Raw genomic sequence first — 20,539 nt, 5'->3', positions numbered from 1 at the left:
TCAGAGGCTGCAGGACAGGGTGGGGACAGTGATCCTGTCACTGAGAAGGCACAGACGGCAGGCTGCATGGGGGACTGGTGTTTGTTAGGAGAGGAAAGCAGGACTTGGTGGTTTTTCATTTGGTAGCATTGGTTTTCTCAAAATAGGAAGAAAGGTCGTCCTCTGAAAGTCAGAGGTGGCGGCCAGGCAGAGGTGGAGGCCAGGCATGGTATGCTGCCTGGAATCCCAGCACTTGGGAGGCTGAGGCAAGAGCATCACCAGGAGTTTGAAGCCAGCCTGGGCTACATAGTGAGAGCCTGTCTGACAAAAACAAAACAAAACAAGCAAACAAATGAAAGTCAGGGAGTTGGGGTATAGGAGCGGGAGGAAGGAATGAGTGGGTTGGTGCAGAGCGGGAGAGGGCCTGACTTGAGAAACACGGAGGTTTGCTGTGTGGTGCTGAGCCCCTGCTGAGAGTCTTTCCCCCAGCCCCTTTCTCCTGTCCCCCATGGAGACACGTCAGGCCCAATGGGTGGCCTGGAAGGCTGGGCACGGGCCCTGCCCTGACAAATGACCGATTGCCTGCCAGTCCTTCAGATCTGGCCTGGCCACCTCCTGGGCCTTGCTTCTCATCTCTCCAGCTTGGATTAATGACTGATCCTTGAGCCCTTCTTGCTTTTGCCCTCTTTTCTCTGCAGAATCCAAGTCAGGCAGCTTGTGCTGCAAGATGCTTCCCTGACTCTCTCCACCCTTCCTAGAGCCCTGCCCACCCACCCCCTGTGCAGAAGGTCATCCCTGCTTTCTGGGTCCTCACGCCTGCCTCCAGCTGTGATCTCCTTGGGGAGGGATGAACGGAAAAAGGCCGAGGGCTCAGGAGCATGCTGTGGGATTCCCAGTCCTGGGGAGCTGGGCACCAGACACAGGAGGAGTGATGTTGGCTGCAGGGTGATGCTGAGAGCCCGTCAAGCTGCGGGCTGGGACCTGAGGAGGGAAGGCCAGGGAACTTTGTCATGACTTCTGGGACAGAGATGGAGAGTGGAGAGGGTGCAGAGGCCCTTGGCATAACTGTGGCATGGCATTCCTTGAGTCCACACTCACTGAGCACTAGGGGTGCCCCCAGCATCCTGCTCATGACTGGGCTTTCTGGGAGCCCACCATCCAGTGGGACACTGTGACGAGATCAGTGCACCCACTTGTGCCCATTTTGCTGCGGTTTTGAGGTCTAGAGGGAGGGATACTGAGCTGGGAGTTAGAATTCCTTCACTTGCTAAAACCCCGAGGAACAAATGAGATGATGTGGGGCGAAAACCCCTTGAGAAGAGCGAGCCCTGATGCCACAGGGCTGTGAGAGAGAATTTGCTTTGCACCCCAGTTCTCTGGAAGCCTGCTTGTACATCCTGCTGCCCACGGATGCTGAGTGACCAACCAGGCCACAGCGACAGCTGCTTCGGCGTGGCTGGAGGTCAGCGGTTCCTCCTGCTGTCACTGCTGGGTCGTTTGCCACCCTTCACCCCCGTGACTCTCCCAGAGAAGCGGCTCTTAGAGCCACAGTGCTGACCATGCTCCAGGCTTTGGAGGGAAGACAGCTAGGCCTGCCCCAGATATATGGGCCTGCTTCCTGGCAGGGTTTTTGGACCATCTAGGTCTTTCCTCATCCCTGGCATGGGACTTAGAGTGATAGAGATAAAGGTCAGGATGGCAAGACAGACACGACCTCTGGGAGGAAACTTTCCAGCAGGAAAGGGAGGGGAAGTGGCAACAGGAACACCAGCGTTGCATTCCCAGAGATGGCTGAGACCAGAGCCCTGGGACAGCAGAGACATTGCCTCCCTGTGGCCTGGAGAGCTGCGATGAGTTGCGGATTCTGGTCATTGTGAGGGCGCAGGCCTTCACCTGGGGACAGACAAGAGGGTGGAGAGGGCCATGCCGATAAGAATATATGGCTCCCTTGTTGTCCTTATCCCTGAGAGCAGTCACCTCTGAGCCCCACTTTTGCCTACAGGCTGGGTATTTGGGTGCAGTAAGAGCTGTGGTCCAAGGGGCGAGGAAACTGGAACTTACTACATAGTAGGGCGGACGCAAGTCCCTTGGAAGGAAAGGCTGGAAAAGGAAGCCAGCCTGCAGGTGCTCTGGTGGGCCTGGGACAGCCTGACCCGGCTGCTTCTGCCCACTTCCCCAACTCCCCACCTCCCCACAGGTGTTAGAGCTGCGGCGGCCCATGGACTCCCGGCTGGAGCACGTGGACTTTGAGTGCCTTTTTACCTGCCTCAGTGTGCGCCAGCTCATCCGAATCTTTGCCTCACTGCTGCTGGAACGTCGGGTCATTTTTGTAGCAGATAAGCTCAGGTAGGGCCCAGAGGGCAAGGAAGAAGAGGGGGTGGGTACACCCACTGATTAAGTCAGCAGGTACTGAGGAGCCCTGTTGTATGCCACATGTGGCGGTACTGGTGTGGCATGGTGCATGTATGTGTTCGTGTGTGTGTGTGTGTGTGTGTGTGTGTGTGTGTGTGTCTGAGAAAGGCTGACAAACCTTGGAGGAGAGAGTGTTGGGGGAGCAGGCTTGGGAGTATACAAGATGGCAGGATTAACAATCCCAGTGCAGGGCTGTGCCTGAGGAAGAAGAGGGTTGCTTCTTCCTTTGAAGTGGCCATGCGTGTCCAGGTGCAGATGTATTACTGAGGAACAGTAAGAAATGGAGGAGATGCCTGACTGCTGGCCGCAATCCCTTTAGGGGGAGGAGAGACCACCTTTGTGGGATGCTGGGCTGAGGAGGGAGATGAACTAGAGCAGTGGTAACGAACCTGTGGCATGCATGCTGCAGCAGGCACGTGAGCCAAGTCACCCCAGCATCGCCCCAGCAGCTGAGCATCGGACAGCAGCACGCATAGGGGCAGTGTTGGCACTTTGCGATGAGTATGTGGGTTTGGGGTTACAGTTTGGGCACTGTCTTTGAACTAGAGGAAGAACAGCAGTAAGGAGGGCTGAGCCTTCTAGTCGGGGGGGTGAGGGCTGCCTGGAGAAGGCAGTAGACTGGAAGGAACCCTGGGGCTGCGTGCCCCGGGAGCTGTGGAGACGGTGAGGAGAGGTGTTGAGGGTGTGGAGAACACGGTGGTCACTGGAAGTGTGGCCAGTCCAACTGGGACAAAGAAGAGGTCCAGGACCAGAGGTGCCTCGGAGGTGGTTCAGGAGGAGTAAGAAGAGAGCTGGGTGGATCCCGAGACTGGTCCAGGGAATTGGCATTTATGATTTTGGAGCAGAGATGTGGTTGTGACCATGGAGGGATGGCAGAAGTGATGGTCGCTCGACGTGAGTCATTCTAGGAAGAGAGAAGTGGGAGCTCTTCTCAGCAGCTGATATTTTTGTGGAACAAAAGAGAATAGGTGGGGGTAGGACAGGCAGGGAGAGAACGGGATGCTGGCAGTACATTTTCTACTGTTTCTGTCAAAGGCTGTATCACAAGCAGTGGTTTCCCTAGAGTGCTGGAGTTAATTCAGCCATTCGCACATTAAGCTTCCTGGCGCGTGCACGAGCATGTGTCAGGTGCAGAGATGAGGGCAGTGAGAACTGATTTTCCCAACTTGTCCTCTAGTAAACCCTTGATCCCTGGGGTGTTTCCTGGGGTAACTGAGATGAGCAGGAGAAATGGTGTCCCTGCTGTGCTCATAAGGGAACCAGATCAGCTGGGTGTTCCAGAGACGACCAGCATTTAGAAATGAAGACTGCCACTCATGTGTTCCCACTGTAGCTCTGTGCTTCTGGGTCCCAGGTCAGGTGTTCAGTGGGCTCGCTGGGTTTTGTGAAGGGCTCCAGCCTGGCAGCTGGATCTAGCTTGGGTGCAGCAGCTCCAAAAGGCCCCTGCCGGGGCTGGGGATTTAGCTCAGCAGCACAGCGTCTGCCTGGCAAGTGCAAGGTCGTGAGTTCGATTCCCGGTACTAGAGAAAAACAAACAAAAAAAAGGCCCCTGCCTGCTGCCTTCTGCCAATGGCCCCTGAAGCCTGCAGCCTGAGGGTTTCTCCTGAAGGTTTCATCTCCCAGTAGTCAGGCTGAGCCTCCTCTTCTCCACCCCCACCCCAGGCCAGCTCCTGCAGCGCAGTTGAATACAGCTTTTGTTTCCTGTGGTTGCAGCTGCCTCTGAGCACATTCCAGGACCATTCTGGGAGGAAAATACCCGAGGGTCCTGTTCTTGGCCCACTCATCATTTAAGAGTTGCCAGTCTTGGGCTAAGGAAAGCTGCCCTCCCCATCAGGGTCTGCTTTGGATCTCGGTGGGAGCGGCTTGTGATGATGCAGGGAACTGAACTGTGCTTAGTCCAGTCAGCTCAGCTCGCACGGCTCGTCTTGTTGCTTGTGTAGGTTGTGGTGTGTGTGCAGGGCGGGGCGGGGGTTGTATAGGGCCTGCTGCCTCCCAAGCCCCCAGCTCGTTGGAGGAGATTGTAGAGAGCAAGGTGGATGCCCTGATCCTGGACAGCCCTTTTCCAGATAACTCTCCTGCTGACCTCGGGGAGGAGCTGTCAGGATTAGGACCCTTGCGTCTCTGTCTCCAAGTCCAACAGTATCTCAGGTGCCCATAGCATAGCAAAAGAGTCACCCAAGGCCCTGGCTGATGAGCATTTGTGAATGCCCAGATCCCTCTAGAAAAGGGGAGTTGGTCCTGTCATCAATGGGACCCAGACGAAAGGGTGAGATTGTGGCTGGGCTGCTCAGGCCCAGCCCTGGACTTTGTGGCTGATGTGTGAATTCCGTTCATGCAGAGGGAAAGTCAGGTTTGAAAATGAGCTGAGCTGTGTGTGTTTGTCTGGAATACAGCCCCTGAGGAAGGGTCTTCTTTTTTTAGGTGAAGGTCTCACTGTTTTCTCAGGCTGGTCTTGAATTCCCAGGCTCAAGTGAATTCAGCCTCCCAAATAGCTAGGATGACAGATGTGCGCCACGGCATGTGGTTCTTCAGGGAGAGACTGTGGCTCTTGACCTGACAGATGGGGGTCCTTCACGCCAGGTGCCCACACCAGACGTCAGCACATGGAGGAGCGTGCACCGGCTTCTGGGCTGGCCGAGCATTCGAGCTGGCCCTCCAGGGATTGCCCTCCTGTCTCCATTTGGTCATTTGGCTTGGGTAGCCAGCCCTGTGGCATCCTGGGTCTGGAGTCCTGGAGTCCCTTCCAGGCCAAGAGAGGGAGGACCCCACTGAGGCCTGAGAGGAAATAGGGGTGTAGACACCTTCTGCTGGTAAGAACGGTACAGGCCACTTCCGTTGCCTAATTTTCCCGCAGTCCCTCCTTCGTCAGGTCCCTGTTGCCAGCTAAGGCGAAGGGAACGGGAAGCGGGAGAAAAGAGCAGAAAAAGTGGCACTTGGCTGGGAGAGAGCAAAACTGGTTATGTCCCAGCTGTGCTACCTCTGACCAGAGTGACCCAGGGCATTGCTAACCCAGCTGTGAAACGCAGAACTGACACCAGGACCTCTTGACACTCTCCCAGCTCTTGCATGCCATAGATGTGTTGTCAGCTCTTGCCTTTGTACTTCTCAGCATGAGCAGATACTACGCATCTGGGTGGCCTGTGTGTGTGTGTGTGTGTGTGTGTGTGTGTGTGTGTGACATGAGAGCCTTTGCGTGCAAGCATTAATACATAACCTTGTGGCTGCTTCTTGGTAGAGTCCCCAAATGGGAAGCCTTAAGGTGGGGAGCTTCACCACTCTGCAAGGTCTGACCCAGGCCTGGAGACCCTGTAGCATTTTTGTTGCACGAGAAAGTTTAACATCAAAATATGTCTTTAAACAGAAAAAGATGTCTTGAAGCTGGGCATGGTGATGCACGCTTGTAATCCCAGCACTGGGAGGCTGAAGCAGGAAGATGTAAAGTTCAAGCTCCTTTATGACTTAACAAAATCCTGTCTCAAAATAAAAAAAGGGGGTAGGAACGTAGTTCTTTGTGAAGGCCTTGGGTTCAATCATCTGAGTCTGAGCAGACTCAACTACCTTCCCTCAGAAGGTGCTGGGCCTGGCTCACGTGCTGTTCTCTCTCTGTCCACCAGTACTCTGTCCAGCTGCTCCCATGCGGTGGTGGCCTTGCTCTACCCCTTCTCCTGGCAGCACACCTTCATTCCTGTGCTGCCGGCCTCCATGATTGACATCGTGTGCTGCCCCACGCCTTTCCTGGTCGGCCTGCTCTCCAGCTCCCTCCCCAAACTGAAGGAGCTTCCTGTGGAGGAGGTGAGGCTCCTGGGCAGGGGCTGGGAGGGAAGAAACCGAAACCCCACCTGGGGAGGGAAGGCAGGCAGAGGGGAAGGGAGAGAGGCCTTTGAAATCGTCCTGGCCTCTGGGCCTCCCTACCCAGCTCTTGTTTCTTTCTCCCTGGGAGGTCTGTCCCCAGGCTGGAGGTATTTCTGTCATCTGGCTCTGGGAACCTGGGGGGTCTGGAGGCCTGGCACAGGGTACTGCAGAACTCATTTCCTGAGCCACTACAGCTAATGACTCTTCCCCAGGCGCTGATGGTGAACCTGGGATCTGACCGATTCATCCGGCAGGTGAGAGCAGCACACTATGGAACCACGGGCCGCCCGAGGGCAGGCACTTGCTAGACTCAGGCTCCCGAGAACCTGTCAGACACTCAGGCTTCACAGCCTGAGCTCTGGGTTCTGTACTCCAAGTAGACAGAGCTGGAGACGCTGATCTGAGAACGCCTGGTCTCACAGCATCTGCCTACCTGGTGACCTCATTGGCTTCTGGAGTGCAAAGAACAAGGCCCCAAAGTACGAAGGCCTGGCCTGGGTTCTGCCACCTCAGAGCCGCATGGTCTTGGACAGGCCTCCAAACTTCTCCAAGGCAGGGTTCTCGTCTGTAAAAGTAGAGACGGTGATAATACCTTGAAATGTTGGTGGGGGTAACACAGATCGCCAGAGTGTGCTTTGTAATGTGAAGGTTTGCAGTCAATGTCGTGAGGCACAGTAAGCCCTTCTTCCTCATGGAAATCCTCCCGGCTCTCTACAGAGGCGCATAACCCAGTCTGTTACACACTGCTGACAGAGCTGAGTGACACGGAACTAGAATACAGAGAAGGAAGGGCTGGCCAACCCCACACCCGAGACACAGGCTGGGCCACAGTCTCCCCGCCCTGAGCTCCCTGTCCGCCCCATCTGCAGCTGAAGATGAACTGGGGAAGAGACTTTATTGGAGCATTAGGGTGGGAATCTCTGGCTACTCATGGCCCCTGAAGCCAGTGGATGTGTAAACTTGGGCAAGTTTCTAACCTTTCCGTTCATCATAAAATGAGATTGATAATAGTATCAGGATTATAGCGGGAGTTAAATGAGATTATACCTTTAAACTTTTGAGAAGCACTTAGAACACAGGAAGCGCTCATCAGTGACAGCCGTGATTATCACTAGGTCTTTTCCCCCTGCAGATGGATGATGAGGACACCTTGTTACCTAGGAAGTTACAAGCAGCTCTGGAGCAGGCTCTAGAGAGGAAGAATGAACTGATCTCCCAGGATTCTGACAGTGACTCCGATGATGGTGAGGAAGGGTTGCCCGGGCAGAACTGCCACGAGTCCTAGACCATCTCTGCTCCGGTTCTGGGCCTTATGGAATCAGGACCCTGATTCTGCGCACCAGCCTCTTTCTGGCTGCTATAACGCCGGATGTAGGCTGTTGGTCTCACTCTAGTGCCTCTTTGATTCCCGGAGTTTTGGGAAGAAAAACCCAAAGAGATGGCAACCACAGACTCTTCAGGCTCACAGGAAACTCATCAGTCCTCCCTCTTGGGGCTTGCTTCAAGCTGCTGCAGGAAATGGGGGAGGGGGATCTTCCTGGGAAGCCAGGAAAATCAATTAGGGTGAGGGGTGTAGGGAAAGTGGTGCTCTGGTCTTTGACTCTACTTTGGTTCATCCGGCACACGCTGGCCAACTTCCCTATTCAGAGCACAGTTTCTGACCTCCAGGAGCACAAGAGCCTCTTACCAACCCGTGAGCGCAAAAGATAATGGAAGCACCGGTAAGGGGTGCTGAAGTTTAGTTGAGCGGGAGACCACACCAGGGAGAGAGTAGGGAAGGCCTTGCAGGCTCTTGACTCAAACCTTACAGATTTTCTTTTGCCTTCCAGAATGTAATACCCTCAACGGGCTAGTGTCGGAGGTGTTTATTCGGTTCTTTGTGGAGACTGTTGGGCATTACTCCCTCTTCCTGACGCAGAGTGAAAAGGGGGAGAGGGCCTTTCAGCGAGAGGCCTTCCGCAAGTCTGTGGCCTCCAAAAGTATCCGCCGTTTTCTTGAAGTTTTTATGGAGTCTCAGATGTTTGCTGGCTTCATCCAAGACAGGGAGCTAAGAAAGTGTCGGGCAAAGGGTAAGACCAGAGGAGCGTGAGGCAGGGGGTTATGGGCCTTCTTATTAAACTTTCTTCCCTCAAGCTGAGCGGAGTAAGTAGGCCCTGTGCTACAATCTCTTGGGGCTCAGCTGGGCCAGGCCTCCTAATACCCCTTTTCTTTTAAGAAGAACTTAGGGGATCTAGTTCAGCGGCACAAGCATCTGCCTGGCAACTGTAAGGTCCTGAGTTCGATTCCCAGTACCAAAACAAACAATTCAAGAGGAACATCAAGGGTGCTCTCTTCTCTCCCTGTCCTATAAGGCCATGCACAGACGGGCCCGTGGCTGGAGGGCACTTGTCTCCACCAAAGAGGGCAGTTTGCCATTGGCTGCCCATCCGTCCTCAGATGTCCTTCTTATCAGAAGCAGGACCAGATTGAGCAATCTGGGGGCTTCTGAGGACCCAGAGGTTGGGAAGTCCCTCAGAGAGCATTGAGCTAGCTGTGTAAGGTTGCGGGCAGTCCCCTTTCAAGGCAGATGATTATCTTAGCTCTAGTTTCTTTTAACAGCTCTTTCCAGGGCTTTTTCATCTCCTCAAGATCTTTGTGTCTAACCTGGGCTTATCATTTCTTTTTTCCACTAATATTACACTTTCCCTTTTCCAATTATCAATAGTTTAATAAGCTTTTTGGGAACAACATGGTAGTCTAAAAGAAGCTAGAGGTGCTGAGTGGTGTAGCACACGCCTGTAATTGCAGCACTTAGGAGGCTGAGGCAGGAAGATCGATGTAAGTGAGGCCAGCTAAGCTATACAGTGAGTTCAAACCCATTGCCCTGTCTTGGAAATCAAAACAAAAACCAAAAGTAGCAGCTACAGGTGTCCACTCCAGGGCTGCTCTGAAATGCACAGCGGCCACCTTAGTGTTATGCAGCTCAGGTCTGTGCAGTGGGAGGCAGGCGAAGGAGGGTCTTCCCTGTTAGATGCCACTAACACACTTTGATGAGCCGGCTTGAATGATGTTCCTGCAGATTGTAATCCCAGGTGCTTAGCACCTGTGGGCCCTGTCATGCAGACCTCATGACCGTTCTCTTCCCTGTTCCTGTTACCCAGGCCTCTTTGAGCAGCGAGTGGAACAGTATTTAGAGGAGCTCCCTGACACTGAGCAGAGTGGAATGAATAAGTTTCTCCGAGGCTTAGGTAAGTAGCCTGGTTATCGATGAGACAGATGTTCTGAAAGGAAGGAGCACCTGAGGGATCTGTGCCCCAAGGCCTCTAAATCAGTGCTAACAGATTTTTGTAGGGACTAGAGCCTGAGCCAGAGGAAGTCCTTCAGGAAAGAAGAGAAAGTTCCCAATGCTCCAAGGGCATTTAGCACAGCATTTACCAAATTGCAGGACAAAGAGAAACCTCGGAGTCTCACCTAAGTCAGGCTTTTGGGGATGCACTGCTTCCTGAGTGAGTGACGGCCAGTAGGGCCAGTGACTTTTCCTCTAGGCCTTATGTGTCTACAAAAGTAGCAGTGCAAGCGGGCCCTTCCTGCCACACTCTGCTCCAAGGAGCTCAGCTTGTAAGGTCACAGAACCATAGCAGGTCTCAGTTTAAAGGGAAATCGAGGATAGCCAGATCAAGTGGTTTGACCAAAGCCACATGGTGATTAATATCAGTGCCCTAATTATGGTGTTTTCACCCCCTGATTGGAACTCTCACAGCTACACTCGGGCTTTTCTAATCCTTTCTCACTGAGAAGGCTAGGGCTACGAGGAGAGGGAGTGGAGGCTGGAAGAGACGCCCCTGAAATAGTCTCACTCTTGCCCTCTCTGGTCCACAGGCAACAAAATGAAGTTCCTCCACAAGAAGAATTAAACCTCTTTTGCAGTAGCATGGAGTCCAGTGCCTTGCAGAGCCTGGAGCCTGGGGAGAGGGTCCAGCCTGGGTCCCTCTGAACTGCTGTGGCCATTCTGTCCCCACAGGCCCCACCTCCAAGCCCGCCCACCTCTGCCTTCACCATATCCCAGGATACTGTTTGTAAATAATCTGCTGTAAGCTTTCTTAACTGTTTTTGTAACAAGCAAAAAGAATCTGGTAAATATTTGTATATTCCCCAGGGGCCGGGTGCTTTCCTGCCCTGTCTGAGCATGGATGGAGTTTTGCTGGGTGCTGGTGACTGGCCAATTATGTGCAGCTGACTGTCTCAGCCAAACCACTGATCTTCCCTGGAGGCTTTGGCCTGCCTGCCTGCCTGCCTACGGCCCCTGCTGCCAGTCTCGGGCCCTGGAGAGCAGGTGCTGTCTTGTTATGTACAGGAGGACTATTTTTTAAAAAAATCTTAGAGTTTATTTTTTTTTCCTAGTAGTCCCCAACCCCTACGCCTCTGTTTTTGAAGGGCAAAGGCCATTCAATCCCCATTTGCAGCACGGATCCAGGCTTTTGGGTCTGGTCCTCCTTGTTCGCCCCACCTTCTGAGATGGTCAGTGAGTTGTGGGAAGCCCATCCCCAGCTCTGCCTGTGCTCTCTGGGCCCGGCTCCCAGTCTGTGGTGGGGGCCACAATGCGGTACAGGGCATCCTCCCTTCTCACCATCCACAGGTGTTCTCAATAAACAGTGTACAGTCACATGGGCCCAAGAGCCCCCGTGTTCCTCGCCTTCCTTATCTCAAGTTCTCTCTCCTGTGAACGGGCTGAGACAGGTCAGCTGGGGTGAAACACCCACACTGAAGGAGTTTGACACGGGTCAGCTTCGGTGTGGGTCACTGCCCCCTCTGAAACTGAGTTCTCTGCCTGAGTTGCATGACGGGTCTTAGAGTTAAAAAGATATGCACCTATCATTGTTTGCCTTTGGTTTCCCTCTCTAGTAGCTAACTGTTAAGTGTTCCCAGTGGAGGAAAGAATGATCTTTGTCCTCTGGCTCCATCATTAGGTAGATCTTAATGTTTTCCTAGTCAGTCTCAAGGTCTTAAGACATCATTGGGTTTCCTGACATTGGTGAGCTGAAGCCCAGCTAATGCCAACCCTCAGCTTAGTTGGGTCATATCCCTAACCCTATGACTCTTCCATGTCACCCTGTGAAGTTCTTTCGGTTGGAACCCTAGGTTTGCATTCAGACACACATGCATTCAATGAAAGAACAAGGGAAAGGTCACTTCTAGACTTTTCTACTTAGCAAGGCCTTGGTAGAGCAGAGATCTTGAAAACTACCAAGGTGAGGATTTAAGCTGGAATTCTCGTTGGTACTGGGGATGTGTCTAGCAGGATGTGAACTGTAAAGTTTCCTGTCTTAAGTTTTCTCCCCTTTTACCCCATCGCCTTTGAGTTTGGGTCTCCATAGGCCCCAGGCTGTCCATGGTTAGAGGCTGCTCTCTGCCTCATCAGGCAGATTGTCTTCACAGAACACGAAGTTGTCATCTCTGAAAAAGCCCATCTACATAATTGGCATTGGAATAGCAGGGCAAGGATGAATCTGGGTTTTCAGTTGAGGTCAACAGAAAAGACCTTATAAAATTATAATCAGAAAGCGGGGCACGGTGGCACACACCTATAATCCTAGCACTTGGGAGGCTGAGGCAAGAGGATCGTTGCAAGTTCGAGACCAGCCTGGGCTACAAAGTGAGCTCAAGGCCGGCCTGAACTGCATAGCAAGACCCTGTCTCAAAAAGACAAAAAAACAAAAACAAAAACAAAAAGATTATAACCAGAAAATTCAGCAACTCGTCACTGATTTTTAAGTTTTAAAAAATCAGTACTGGGGATTGAACCCATGGCCTTCACACTGAGCTATATCCCCAGACTTTTTTTTTTTTTTTTTTTGAGACAGGGACTCACTAAGTTGCTGAATTGTCCAAGCTAGGCTCAAACTTGCAGTCTCCCTGCTTCACCCCCTCAGAGTGCTAGGTTTACAGGCCTTTGCTATTAGGTCCTGCTCAGAACTCTGTTAACTCAGGATGGGCTTCACAACAGAGAAGTGGATTCCCAAAAGGTCATCCCACCCCTTCTCTCCCCCTCCTTTTTAAAATACTGGGTATTAAGCCAAGCTATCACTCCAGCCCTTTTTAAAAATTTTGAGACAGGGTTTTGCTAACTCGCCGAGTTGTCCAGGCTGGGCCAAACTTGCAATCCTCCTGCCTCAACCTCTACGGTGCTGGGATTACAGACAAAGCATCACCATTCCTCACAGCCCCCCTTTTAAATGTGATCCCAAGAATCTTTAGACGTGTGATCAAAGCACAGGATACAGGTGTACATTTTTTGGTAAATTGTTAAACTTTTAGTATCTTTAAAATTCAGCGCGTCTTAACCCTGGGGGTGAATCCCAGAGAGGCTCGTTTCCTTCCTCCTCCTGTGGCTGCAGCTCTCCCCTCAAGTGAGTACTGGCACACACTGGTTTGGAATAGGATGCAAGGACACAGATAGTAATTGTTACGGGTAGCAGGAGGGTATGGGTCCAGTGGGCCTAGTTTGGAGTTAATAAAGTGTTCAAGATTTCTTTACAAGTTTTGCTTTCAAATCATCTCTGGACCCCTAATCCAAGGGTTCTCAATCTAATTTTTTTTTTAGTAACAAGTAATATAACTTTTCCATTACTATCCTGAAATAAAATTCACAGATAATACAACTTATTTAAATATATCTTAATTATAAAATAGAAATAAAATATTTGTTATAGAAGTGTTTAAAAATATATTTTCCAGAACATTTCCAGGCATGTACAAGCATTTTCCTTTTTTAGTCCATGGTGCCCTTGAACATAGTAAGTGCTCATCTTTCAGACAAGGGAAAACAGAGTCTAAAAGGTATGAAAATCCCATCATGACAGCGTCCACAGTGTGCATGTTTACTAGAAGGTATGACAGTGTCACATGCTTAAACCTGTACAGAATTACTGTGCGATACTACATATGCAGAAATATTTGTGTTAGCAACTCAGATCCTAAGTAATTCTCATTTGCTAAGGGAGTTTTCTGAAATGAGCAATTTTTAGTAATGTTCTGAACAAAAAATATGAGATTCTTTTGATTAAACAGTAGCTGGAATCTTAGAAAACAGACATGAAAACCTTGGCAGGGGTGGAGGGTACCTTTTAATCTGTAGAACGAATTAAGATTGTAACTTTGATTTTTATTGTGTGGGACCAATCCACACACATGGCAGGACATTTAGCATCCCTAGTTTCTTCCCATCCATGATTTTGTGACAAAAGTGTCTCAGTGAATTCCTAAGGCATCCTCCTAAAGACTGGTACTGCTGCCATTCAGAATAAGAGTCTTTCTGACAACTCCGGCAGTTGTGCAAAGACAGCACCATTCTGTCTCCTCTATCAGGGAAGACCCATCCAGGTGCCTGTAGGGGTGTCAGCCTTTTTCTATCCTGAGGTTAGGAAAGGCCATGGGTTGTCTCCTGTAGTAAGTCACACAATTTTTAGTGCAGAGCAGGCTGTCCCCATACACCATTTTAAATGCTCTTTAATTATGCTCTGGTAAATTGTAGCCTCAAAACAGAGATCTGGGCTTTTAAAAGGCAATGTTTTGTGACTGGTGATATAGCTCAGTGGTACAGCGCTTGCCTAGCTGGGTTCAATCCTCAGCACTGTCTGTCTCCCCAAAAAGGCAATGTTTTGAAGCAGTACTCTTGTAAAGGAGTATTATTCAAACTGGTTCAGGGTGGACAGTCTGTGGAATCAGGGCCACATGAAGTCTCTAATCCTTGCTCTGTTAAATTTGTGCTTTAAAAAATGCTTTCTTTCACACGTATCACCTACCCAGTACCTCAAATAACTTGAGGGGCACAACTAACGGTATTTAAGACAATTTAAAGAAGAACTGACAATAAAACCTGGAACATAAAATAGAGGCAGGGATTAGACAGACACCTTAAACCATCTTTGCTAGGAGACGCAAAAATTACTTTTTAGCGCCAGATAGGTGGTAGTATGCATTCCAAAACATGTTAGTTTTTCCTGTGGAGGTGGCTTAATTTAAAGGTCATGGAAACTTTCAAACTAGATAAAATATTCTTTCTCTGTAAGTTTGCAGTCTTTTCAAAATTTCTTGTCCACTTATACTGTCTTTTAATATGAAATACATACTTGGTTTAAAAAAACAAAACACCAAAACATAGCAACACTCTCTGATCCCAAAGCACTGAAGAGCAAATTTCGTTTGTTTTTTCCAGAACATTACCAGGCACGTAAAAGGATTTTTTTTTAGCTCAAGGTGCCTTTGAACGTAGTAGGCGCTCATCACCTTTCACACTTAAAAGGCTCAAAAGCTTGGAACTCCCGTTATGACAATGTACAGATGCCACGCCTTCTGTTCTTAAGTGCGCCCTGAGCTTAGATTGCCTCAGGACAGAGTCAAATTTCCCGCTTCGCCAGGGAAAGAACAGCGCTTGCGCAACGCGGGTTGGTCCCGCCCTCCGCCGGAAGTGACTGGCAAAATGGGAACGGCGCCCGCAGCGCTTCCGGCCGAGGGGGTGCGGCGTGGTGAGGATCCCCGGAACCAGAACTTCCTGCGCTACGGAAGTGGTTCTCCCGGCCCGAGGCGGGATCTGAAGCCTCGTGGGAGGTTCCAGCCTACAGAGGCCCTGTAGCCCTTCCCTTTGTAGCGCAGGCGGACTCCACTCTTCTGCGGCTGGTGGAGCTCGCTTCCGGCTGGTTTTGGCCCCAGGGGCCTACTGCTCCGGTGCTGCACTCACTGGGGTTAAAATAACCCACAACCTGAGAACCAACTGCTCACTGGGATTAGAACGTCTACGTGAATTGAAAATTTAAATTTGACCAGTTTAACTGGAGTGTAGACATTTCCGACAGATCCTAAATTATACCGGAAGCTCAGACTTGCATGAAAAACTACTTTTAAATATACACACTAGGTGAGGAATTATATTTACAATTTTTAATTTAAAAAAAGTCAACTCAGGCTAAGTAGTATCATTTGTCGCAATTACTTTAAAAGATTTATGTGCAAAAGCTCGTAGCCCATCTGATACAGTGCTCCTTCCCACATTTGGGAGGATCTCATCAACCTTGCGAATTAGACACTGAAGATAGTGGCAGTGTGAGCCTGAAAATGCCAGTTCATTGCACCGAACAAGTCTGGAGTGTGGGTCTTACTCTGTAAGCCAAGCAGTGGCACCTGTCGTTCTGAACGGGAACACGAAAATGTTAGCTTGTCTAGTCCCACATACACAGCTGACCTCCCTAGGTTGGATAGGGTGGCATCTGGGGACATTTCCCATTTACAGTATTAGTGACTAATGTACTTAATACCTTTCTGGATTGCCTCCCCCAATCCGGTTTCAACTGTGAAAGTGTAAATGTGCCTTCCATTAACACCACACGCTTCCACGTCTAACCATTTTGTGGTCTGCTCTTTACAAACTCAGTAACCAAACCCTGTCCCTACCTTTTGGATCCTGCTTCTCCACTCTCATTTTCTTGGTCCTGCCTCCAGCCTCCCACAAGCCCAGTCTCTGAACTAGTCTGCAGAGTAATCGCTCTGTAGGAAATACCCTAAAACTCATCCATGTCGATATCCCTTCTGCTTGGACCACTTTCTGACAGACATAAGGGTTAAATGATATCTGCTGCCTTAATAGTTCATTGTCAAACACAAAGGCTAAGTGTGTACTTTCCATTTCACTTCAGCTACACAATTCTCCAGCAGGCATTTTAAGCTAAAATTTCAAGAAATTGGACTAGCCCTTAAGTTACACAACCTCTGGGTAAAAAGTGATTTAGCAGGATCAGTCTCAACTACCTAATGAAGTTGGGTATGCTGAGGCACATCTGTATCCCAACACTCTGGGAGTATCCAAAGCAGGAGGATCACAGGTTGAAGCCCAGCATGGATAATTTACTAAAAACGGGTTGAAGGTGCAGCAGTGTCAATGCACTGGGTTCAACCGGTAGTACTGTGCAACCCAAATCTCAGCGCAGTGCCTATTTTTCTACCTTTCTTCATTAGAACATTATAAAGACGCAAATCCAGTCCAACTGAACAGTTTTCCTGACTGTTGTGTAGCTCTCTATTGTTATCCAACCTAATTCATTTTTCTACCCTGTGCTTCCTTGTATCTGATCTTCAACATCCTTTTAAAGTGGTTTGTCCTGTAAGTCAAGGTTCCAGCCCACCCTCCAACTGAAACCCATTGTATGACACCTTTATTATTTCTTTGCACAGGACACCAGACTGCTAAGTTTCACTTAGAATCAAAAAAAGTAGAAAAGAGCTATAAAAACCATACAAGTTTAAAAGTCTCACTGTACAGACCTATGTGTTAAAAGTCTTAACTTGGTATATTCTGGTTGTACCTGGGATGGTTCAGTCCAAGATAACTAAAATCTTTGAAGCCCCACAGAACAGTTAAGGGCACTTTCTCCTACTTGCTATAAAACCCAGAATAATGCTAACAAGGCTTCTGACATGTACGCCAGCAATTACTCCCACCAAATGAAAAGGTTTCACTGGTGCTATCTCTTTGATGTACTTTAAGGGGAATCAGCACAACAGTTCATGCCCTTAATATTCTTGGTACTTGTTAGATGGGTTCCCAACATAGAAGTGGAGATGATAAAGAACCTATACTCCGAACAAAAAATGAAAACCATTTGTTAGCATTTTAATGAGCCCTGTCCTATGGATTCAAGCTACCAGGACACAGGCCCCCCCAACACCCTTAATCTTCTCTTCAGCTCTTCTGCTGAAAAATTTGGCTTTCACGATGACAGGCTGCTTTGGGAGTTTTCCCTTTCCAAGAACTTTGTAGTAGCCCTAGAAGAATTAAAAAAAAAAAAAATAAGGATTTAAACATACTATATCAGGTTATCAACTCCTGACAGGTTATCAGCTCCTGACAGGACTGAAGAGATGCCTGTCAATCCAAACTTTCTAGGACCCACATAGGCTGGACACTACTGGCCTCCACCAGTGAATCAAGGCCAGCATATTCCCTGAGAACTCTAGCACACTAGGACAAATTTAACTGTAGTCTCAGCAAAGCACACCCTCTCCCTCCTGGTCACCCAACACTCTTTAAAAAAGCACAATCACATTCCCAGCAATGCCTAAGTCTTGACCACCAATATTGCTTAGAGGGCATTAAATAGGTGAGAAACTGAGATTCAAAGCCAACCCTAAGGTTTAGGTCTCTTTTAAAGGTTACCTCCATATTCATGGGACATAAATCTGACATAAGACCACAACCATCAAAGATATACAAGTTTGTTTTCTGAGGAAATCTCTTCAAGTAATGTATGGCCCCAAATAACATTAGAATTTTATTCTATAAGGACCATGAGCTTCACCTCAAGACCAGAGCCAGTTACAGCTCAAACCAAGAAATGTAAACCTGTTAGAATCAGGGCAGTGACATTAGAAACTGATTACAGGTTGGAAGGACAGTCAGTGAAAACGTTGTGATATAAATGGGGGATGAAAACTTCTCCAAAGATTTTGCCAGAAACACAAGAAAACCATTTGATGGATCTGTATACTTTTCAATTTTCACTTAAGAGGGAAAACAGGAACAAGACAGGCAGGGGAGTGAGGAATAGTTCCATTTATGTCTAACTCACTTACCGATCGCACTACATCAATGATGGGAGCTACTCCAGTCTTGTTTTTGGCAGCATTTACTCGTGTCTGCTCACTGACCAATGTCCACAATTTATCAAGGTTGACAGTTGGGCAGAAGCTCTGGTTTCTTTTTAAGTGGTAATGCCTCATACCAACCTTCCCAAAGTAACCCGGGTGACTGGGAAGAGAAAGCAACGACCTTCATAACTTCACTCCAAATAAGCTATGTTTATAATCTTTGCAATCATCTCCCTCCACTGCAGTGTAAACTGTTCACTGGTACAGAAGTGACCGGCACTTGCAGCAACTTGACACATTTATTCAATTACACAGATCTTTAGAAAGCACCACAGGCTGGAAGGAACCAGTGTTTCTGTGCAAGCCACCTGACAGCATTCCATGTAAAATCGACCCGTTTTTGTTAAGATGTACAATTGATATAAGTGAACGAATCTAACAGTTGTGTAGGTCAATGCAAAACATGTTGCTACCCTGGTGACTGACTGTGCCACGAAGCCCACAGCCAGTGAATAAGGTCAGCAGTTACTCTTCGAGGACTCTAGCACACTGAGGCAATAGCCAATACCCAAGCGTGACTCTAGCCTCGATGACAGGTTCTCAGTTCACATCAAATAGCTTGGTAAAAGCAAGCAACAGGCAAGGTTTTTAAGAGGTTTGTTTCCACAGAAATTCTAGGTTATCCTTGTCTGCCACTACTCCCAGGTTATGGCACTCAAAGTATAATCCAAGGAACACTCACTATTTGTCGAAGTTGATCCTGTGGTGATGCATGCCACCAGCATTACCCCGGCCTCCCGGGTGCTTCCGGTGCTTGCCTGCAGAAATACAAAGCTACACGGCTAGCATAGCTTTCTCCAGCCCCTCAACAGGACCTTGAGCAAAAGCGGAGGACTTCCCCATGCTTCTGTGCCCTTGCTTTGGCCCACAATACCACCCTCTTTCAACATTACCATTGCTTCAGGATTCCAAGTTAAAGCACCTTTTCCGCGTTCCACGTTACAGCCCTCCTGTCTTCAACTAACACCGCGCTCTTTAACGTTTTTTATTGCCCTGATAAATTCTCCCAACTTGCAATCCCCGAGCACAGCAAAGAGAAAAGAAAAAAATAAAGCTGCCCAGTTCAGTCCAACTGGATGCAGAGCTCTTACTGGAGCTGAGGCTTAAGCTCCCTGCCTCCCGACTAACCACTCGATACACACACCGGGAGAAGGCGGCACTTACCGATGCGGCCATGGCCGTGGCTCACGTGGCCCCGAAGCTTCCGGGTCTTCCTTAGTCTGGATGGCTGTGTGGGAAAAGCTGCTTAGCGACACGGCCTAAGGAGTGCCGGAGCCAATGCCCGCCAGTCAGCTGGGCCCGCAGGCCTCCACACTGACGCCTGGCGCGTTCGGCAAGGCTGAGCCTAGCGACCGGCCCGAGCCCGCACGGCCTGCTCAGGGCGGCGCGCGCCGAACAAGAGGCCGCGGACTCCGCGCCGCAGGCCCACGCCGACCACCCTGCCCCGCAATCGGCCACATGCAGCCTGGAAGGCCTGGCTAAAGTCAAACGTAGGTGGCCGAGAGGCAACGGGAGCAGAGCACCGCGCCACCACCACTAACGAAGCAGACGCAAGTAAAAAGACACCTACCATGTCGGCGGCCGAGACGAAAGAGAGAGATTCTGTGAAGTCTCGCGAGGTATCGAGTTCGGGGGCGGGACCAAGGTGTCTCACTTCCGGCCGGGGGCTGGCCTTGGGCGGGGCGTCTTTGGTCTCGCGAGTTTCTGACTTGCCCCAGTTATTGCCTTTTGTGCATATGATTTGCTTTTCACCATTGAGTTGAGGTGGTCTGTGCGAACTGTCAGGCAGGCACTACATAGGCCCCGCTGTGCCCAGTTGTGTGAAGCTCTTGGTCGCTTTGTCTCTACCACCTCCAGGATCTGTCTCCCACCGTCCTGAGTGGGCGCTCTGCTTTCCTTTTTCCTTTGCCCGTGGGATATCACGGGCGTCTCTCCAAGTTTTAACAGCTGCTGTGCTTCAGGGACCTAGACCCCGTAAATACTTTATAACTGCCACATTCACATTTTCCCTAGAACTTGGTTCGGACGCACCTGACTCTTCCCTGTCCCGTGCCAGAGAGCCCCTGCCCAACCTGCACCCGAACCAGGCGTTTCCTCTGTGAAACCTCCGGACCCCTTCATTCGCAGATGCTCGCTTGTTCACGGTGCCACCCCACAATCTAGTACACGCCTCATATAATTAAGTTATATTTGTCTTCCTTACTAGACCAAGTTCTTTCAGGGCTCAGAGAGCTTTGTATTTACTACAGGCAATTGTAGTTGGTGGCATGTGGTACGTATTTAAGAAGTGAGCATTTCTTCAGTAGTAGAAAAGGCATCCTTCCGTTTAGTCGGTTCCTCCAACCAGTGTTCAAGATCCTATCCCCTCAAATTACTCTCTTCCTGTGAGTGAGTGTATTTTTCTGTGACTTACTCTTCAGTTAATGTATATTCTAGCTAAATATTCTAAATTCTCCCTGTCTGCTACCCTTGGTCTTTCTTATACAGTCAGCTCCCCAAAAGAGTAGTCCACAATCCTGCCCATTTGCTAGCTTTCTGTTCACTGTTAAATCCACTGCAATCCACTGTTCACTGTTAAATCCACTGCAATCCACTGTTCACTGTTAAATCCACTGCAATC

At 49.6% G+C, this 20,539-nt stretch overlaps 2 protein-coding genes across 12 annotated transcripts in view; one reads left to right on the top strand and one right to left on the bottom strand.

The window, feature by feature from the left end:
* Nucleotides 1–10,898, top strand: part of St5 (suppression of tumorigenicity 5) — a 161,713-nt gene extending 150,815 nt beyond the window's left edge. For all 10 annotated transcript variants that reach the window (XM_013511891.1, XM_013511889.1, XM_013511892.1 and 7 more), the window contains 7 exons: nucleotides 2,177–2,325; nucleotides 6,006–6,183; nucleotides 6,456–6,497; nucleotides 7,376–7,487; nucleotides 8,073–8,312; nucleotides 9,384–9,470; nucleotides 10,102–10,898. In XM_013511891.1, the coding sequence (XP_013367345.1) occupies nucleotides 2,177–2,325; nucleotides 6,006–6,183; nucleotides 6,456–6,497; nucleotides 7,376–7,487; nucleotides 8,073–8,312; nucleotides 9,384–9,470; nucleotides 10,102–10,136 (843 nt within the window). In that variant the 3' untranslated portion in view covers nucleotides 10,137–10,898. The remainder of the gene's footprint in view (nucleotides 1–2,176; nucleotides 2,326–6,005; nucleotides 6,184–6,455; nucleotides 6,498–7,375; nucleotides 7,488–8,072; nucleotides 8,313–9,383; nucleotides 9,471–10,101) is intronic.
* A 5,966-nt stretch (nucleotides 10,899–16,864) lies between these two features.
* Nucleotides 16,865–19,696, bottom strand: Rpl27a (ribosomal protein L27a). 2 transcript variants are annotated; one of them, XM_005380229.2, is made up of 5 exons: nucleotides 19,490–19,696; nucleotides 19,084–19,147; nucleotides 18,602–18,677; nucleotides 17,845–18,019; nucleotides 16,865–17,037 (listed from the first exon to the last, which is right to left on the bottom strand). In XM_005380229.2, the coding sequence occupies exons 1-5, from the start codon at nucleotides 19,490–19,492 to the stop codon at nucleotides 16,909–16,911; spliced, it is 447 nt and encodes a 148-aa protein (XP_005380286.1). In that variant the 5' UTR covers nucleotides 19,493–19,696; the 3' UTR covers nucleotides 16,865–16,908. The 2 variants fall into 2 exon arrangements, with proteins under 2 accessions (XP_005380286.1, XP_013367341.1); XM_013511887.1 differs by lacking the exon at nucleotides 19,490–19,696 and having other exon boundaries at nucleotides 18,602–18,693.
* Nucleotides 19,697–20,539: the final 843 nt, after the last annotated feature.

Source organism: Chinchilla lanigera, unplaced genomic scaffold (assembly GCF_000276665.1).
Source record: "Chinchilla lanigera isolate Chin_1 unplaced genomic scaffold, ChiLan1.0 scaffold00013, whole genome shotgun sequence".
NCBI classification, from domain to species: Eukaryota; Metazoa; Chordata; class Mammalia; order Rodentia; family Chinchillidae; genus Chinchilla; species Chinchilla lanigera.
Note: the sequence above shows the minus strand (reverse complement) of the source record. Positions and strands in the feature narration are given on the sequence as shown.

Excerpts from the sequence above, each read along its gene's own strand:
- Rpl27a (XM_005380229.2), bottom strand. Across the intron at positions 18,678-19,083 it reads CCACGGCCATGGCCGCATCG|GCAAGCACCGGAAGCACCCG; the intron begins GTAAGTGCCGCC and ends GTATTTCTGCAG. Across the intron at positions 17,038-17,844 it reads TCATTGATGTAGTGCGATCG|GGCTACTACAAAGTTCTTGG; the intron begins GTAAGTGAGTTA and ends TAATTCTTCTAG.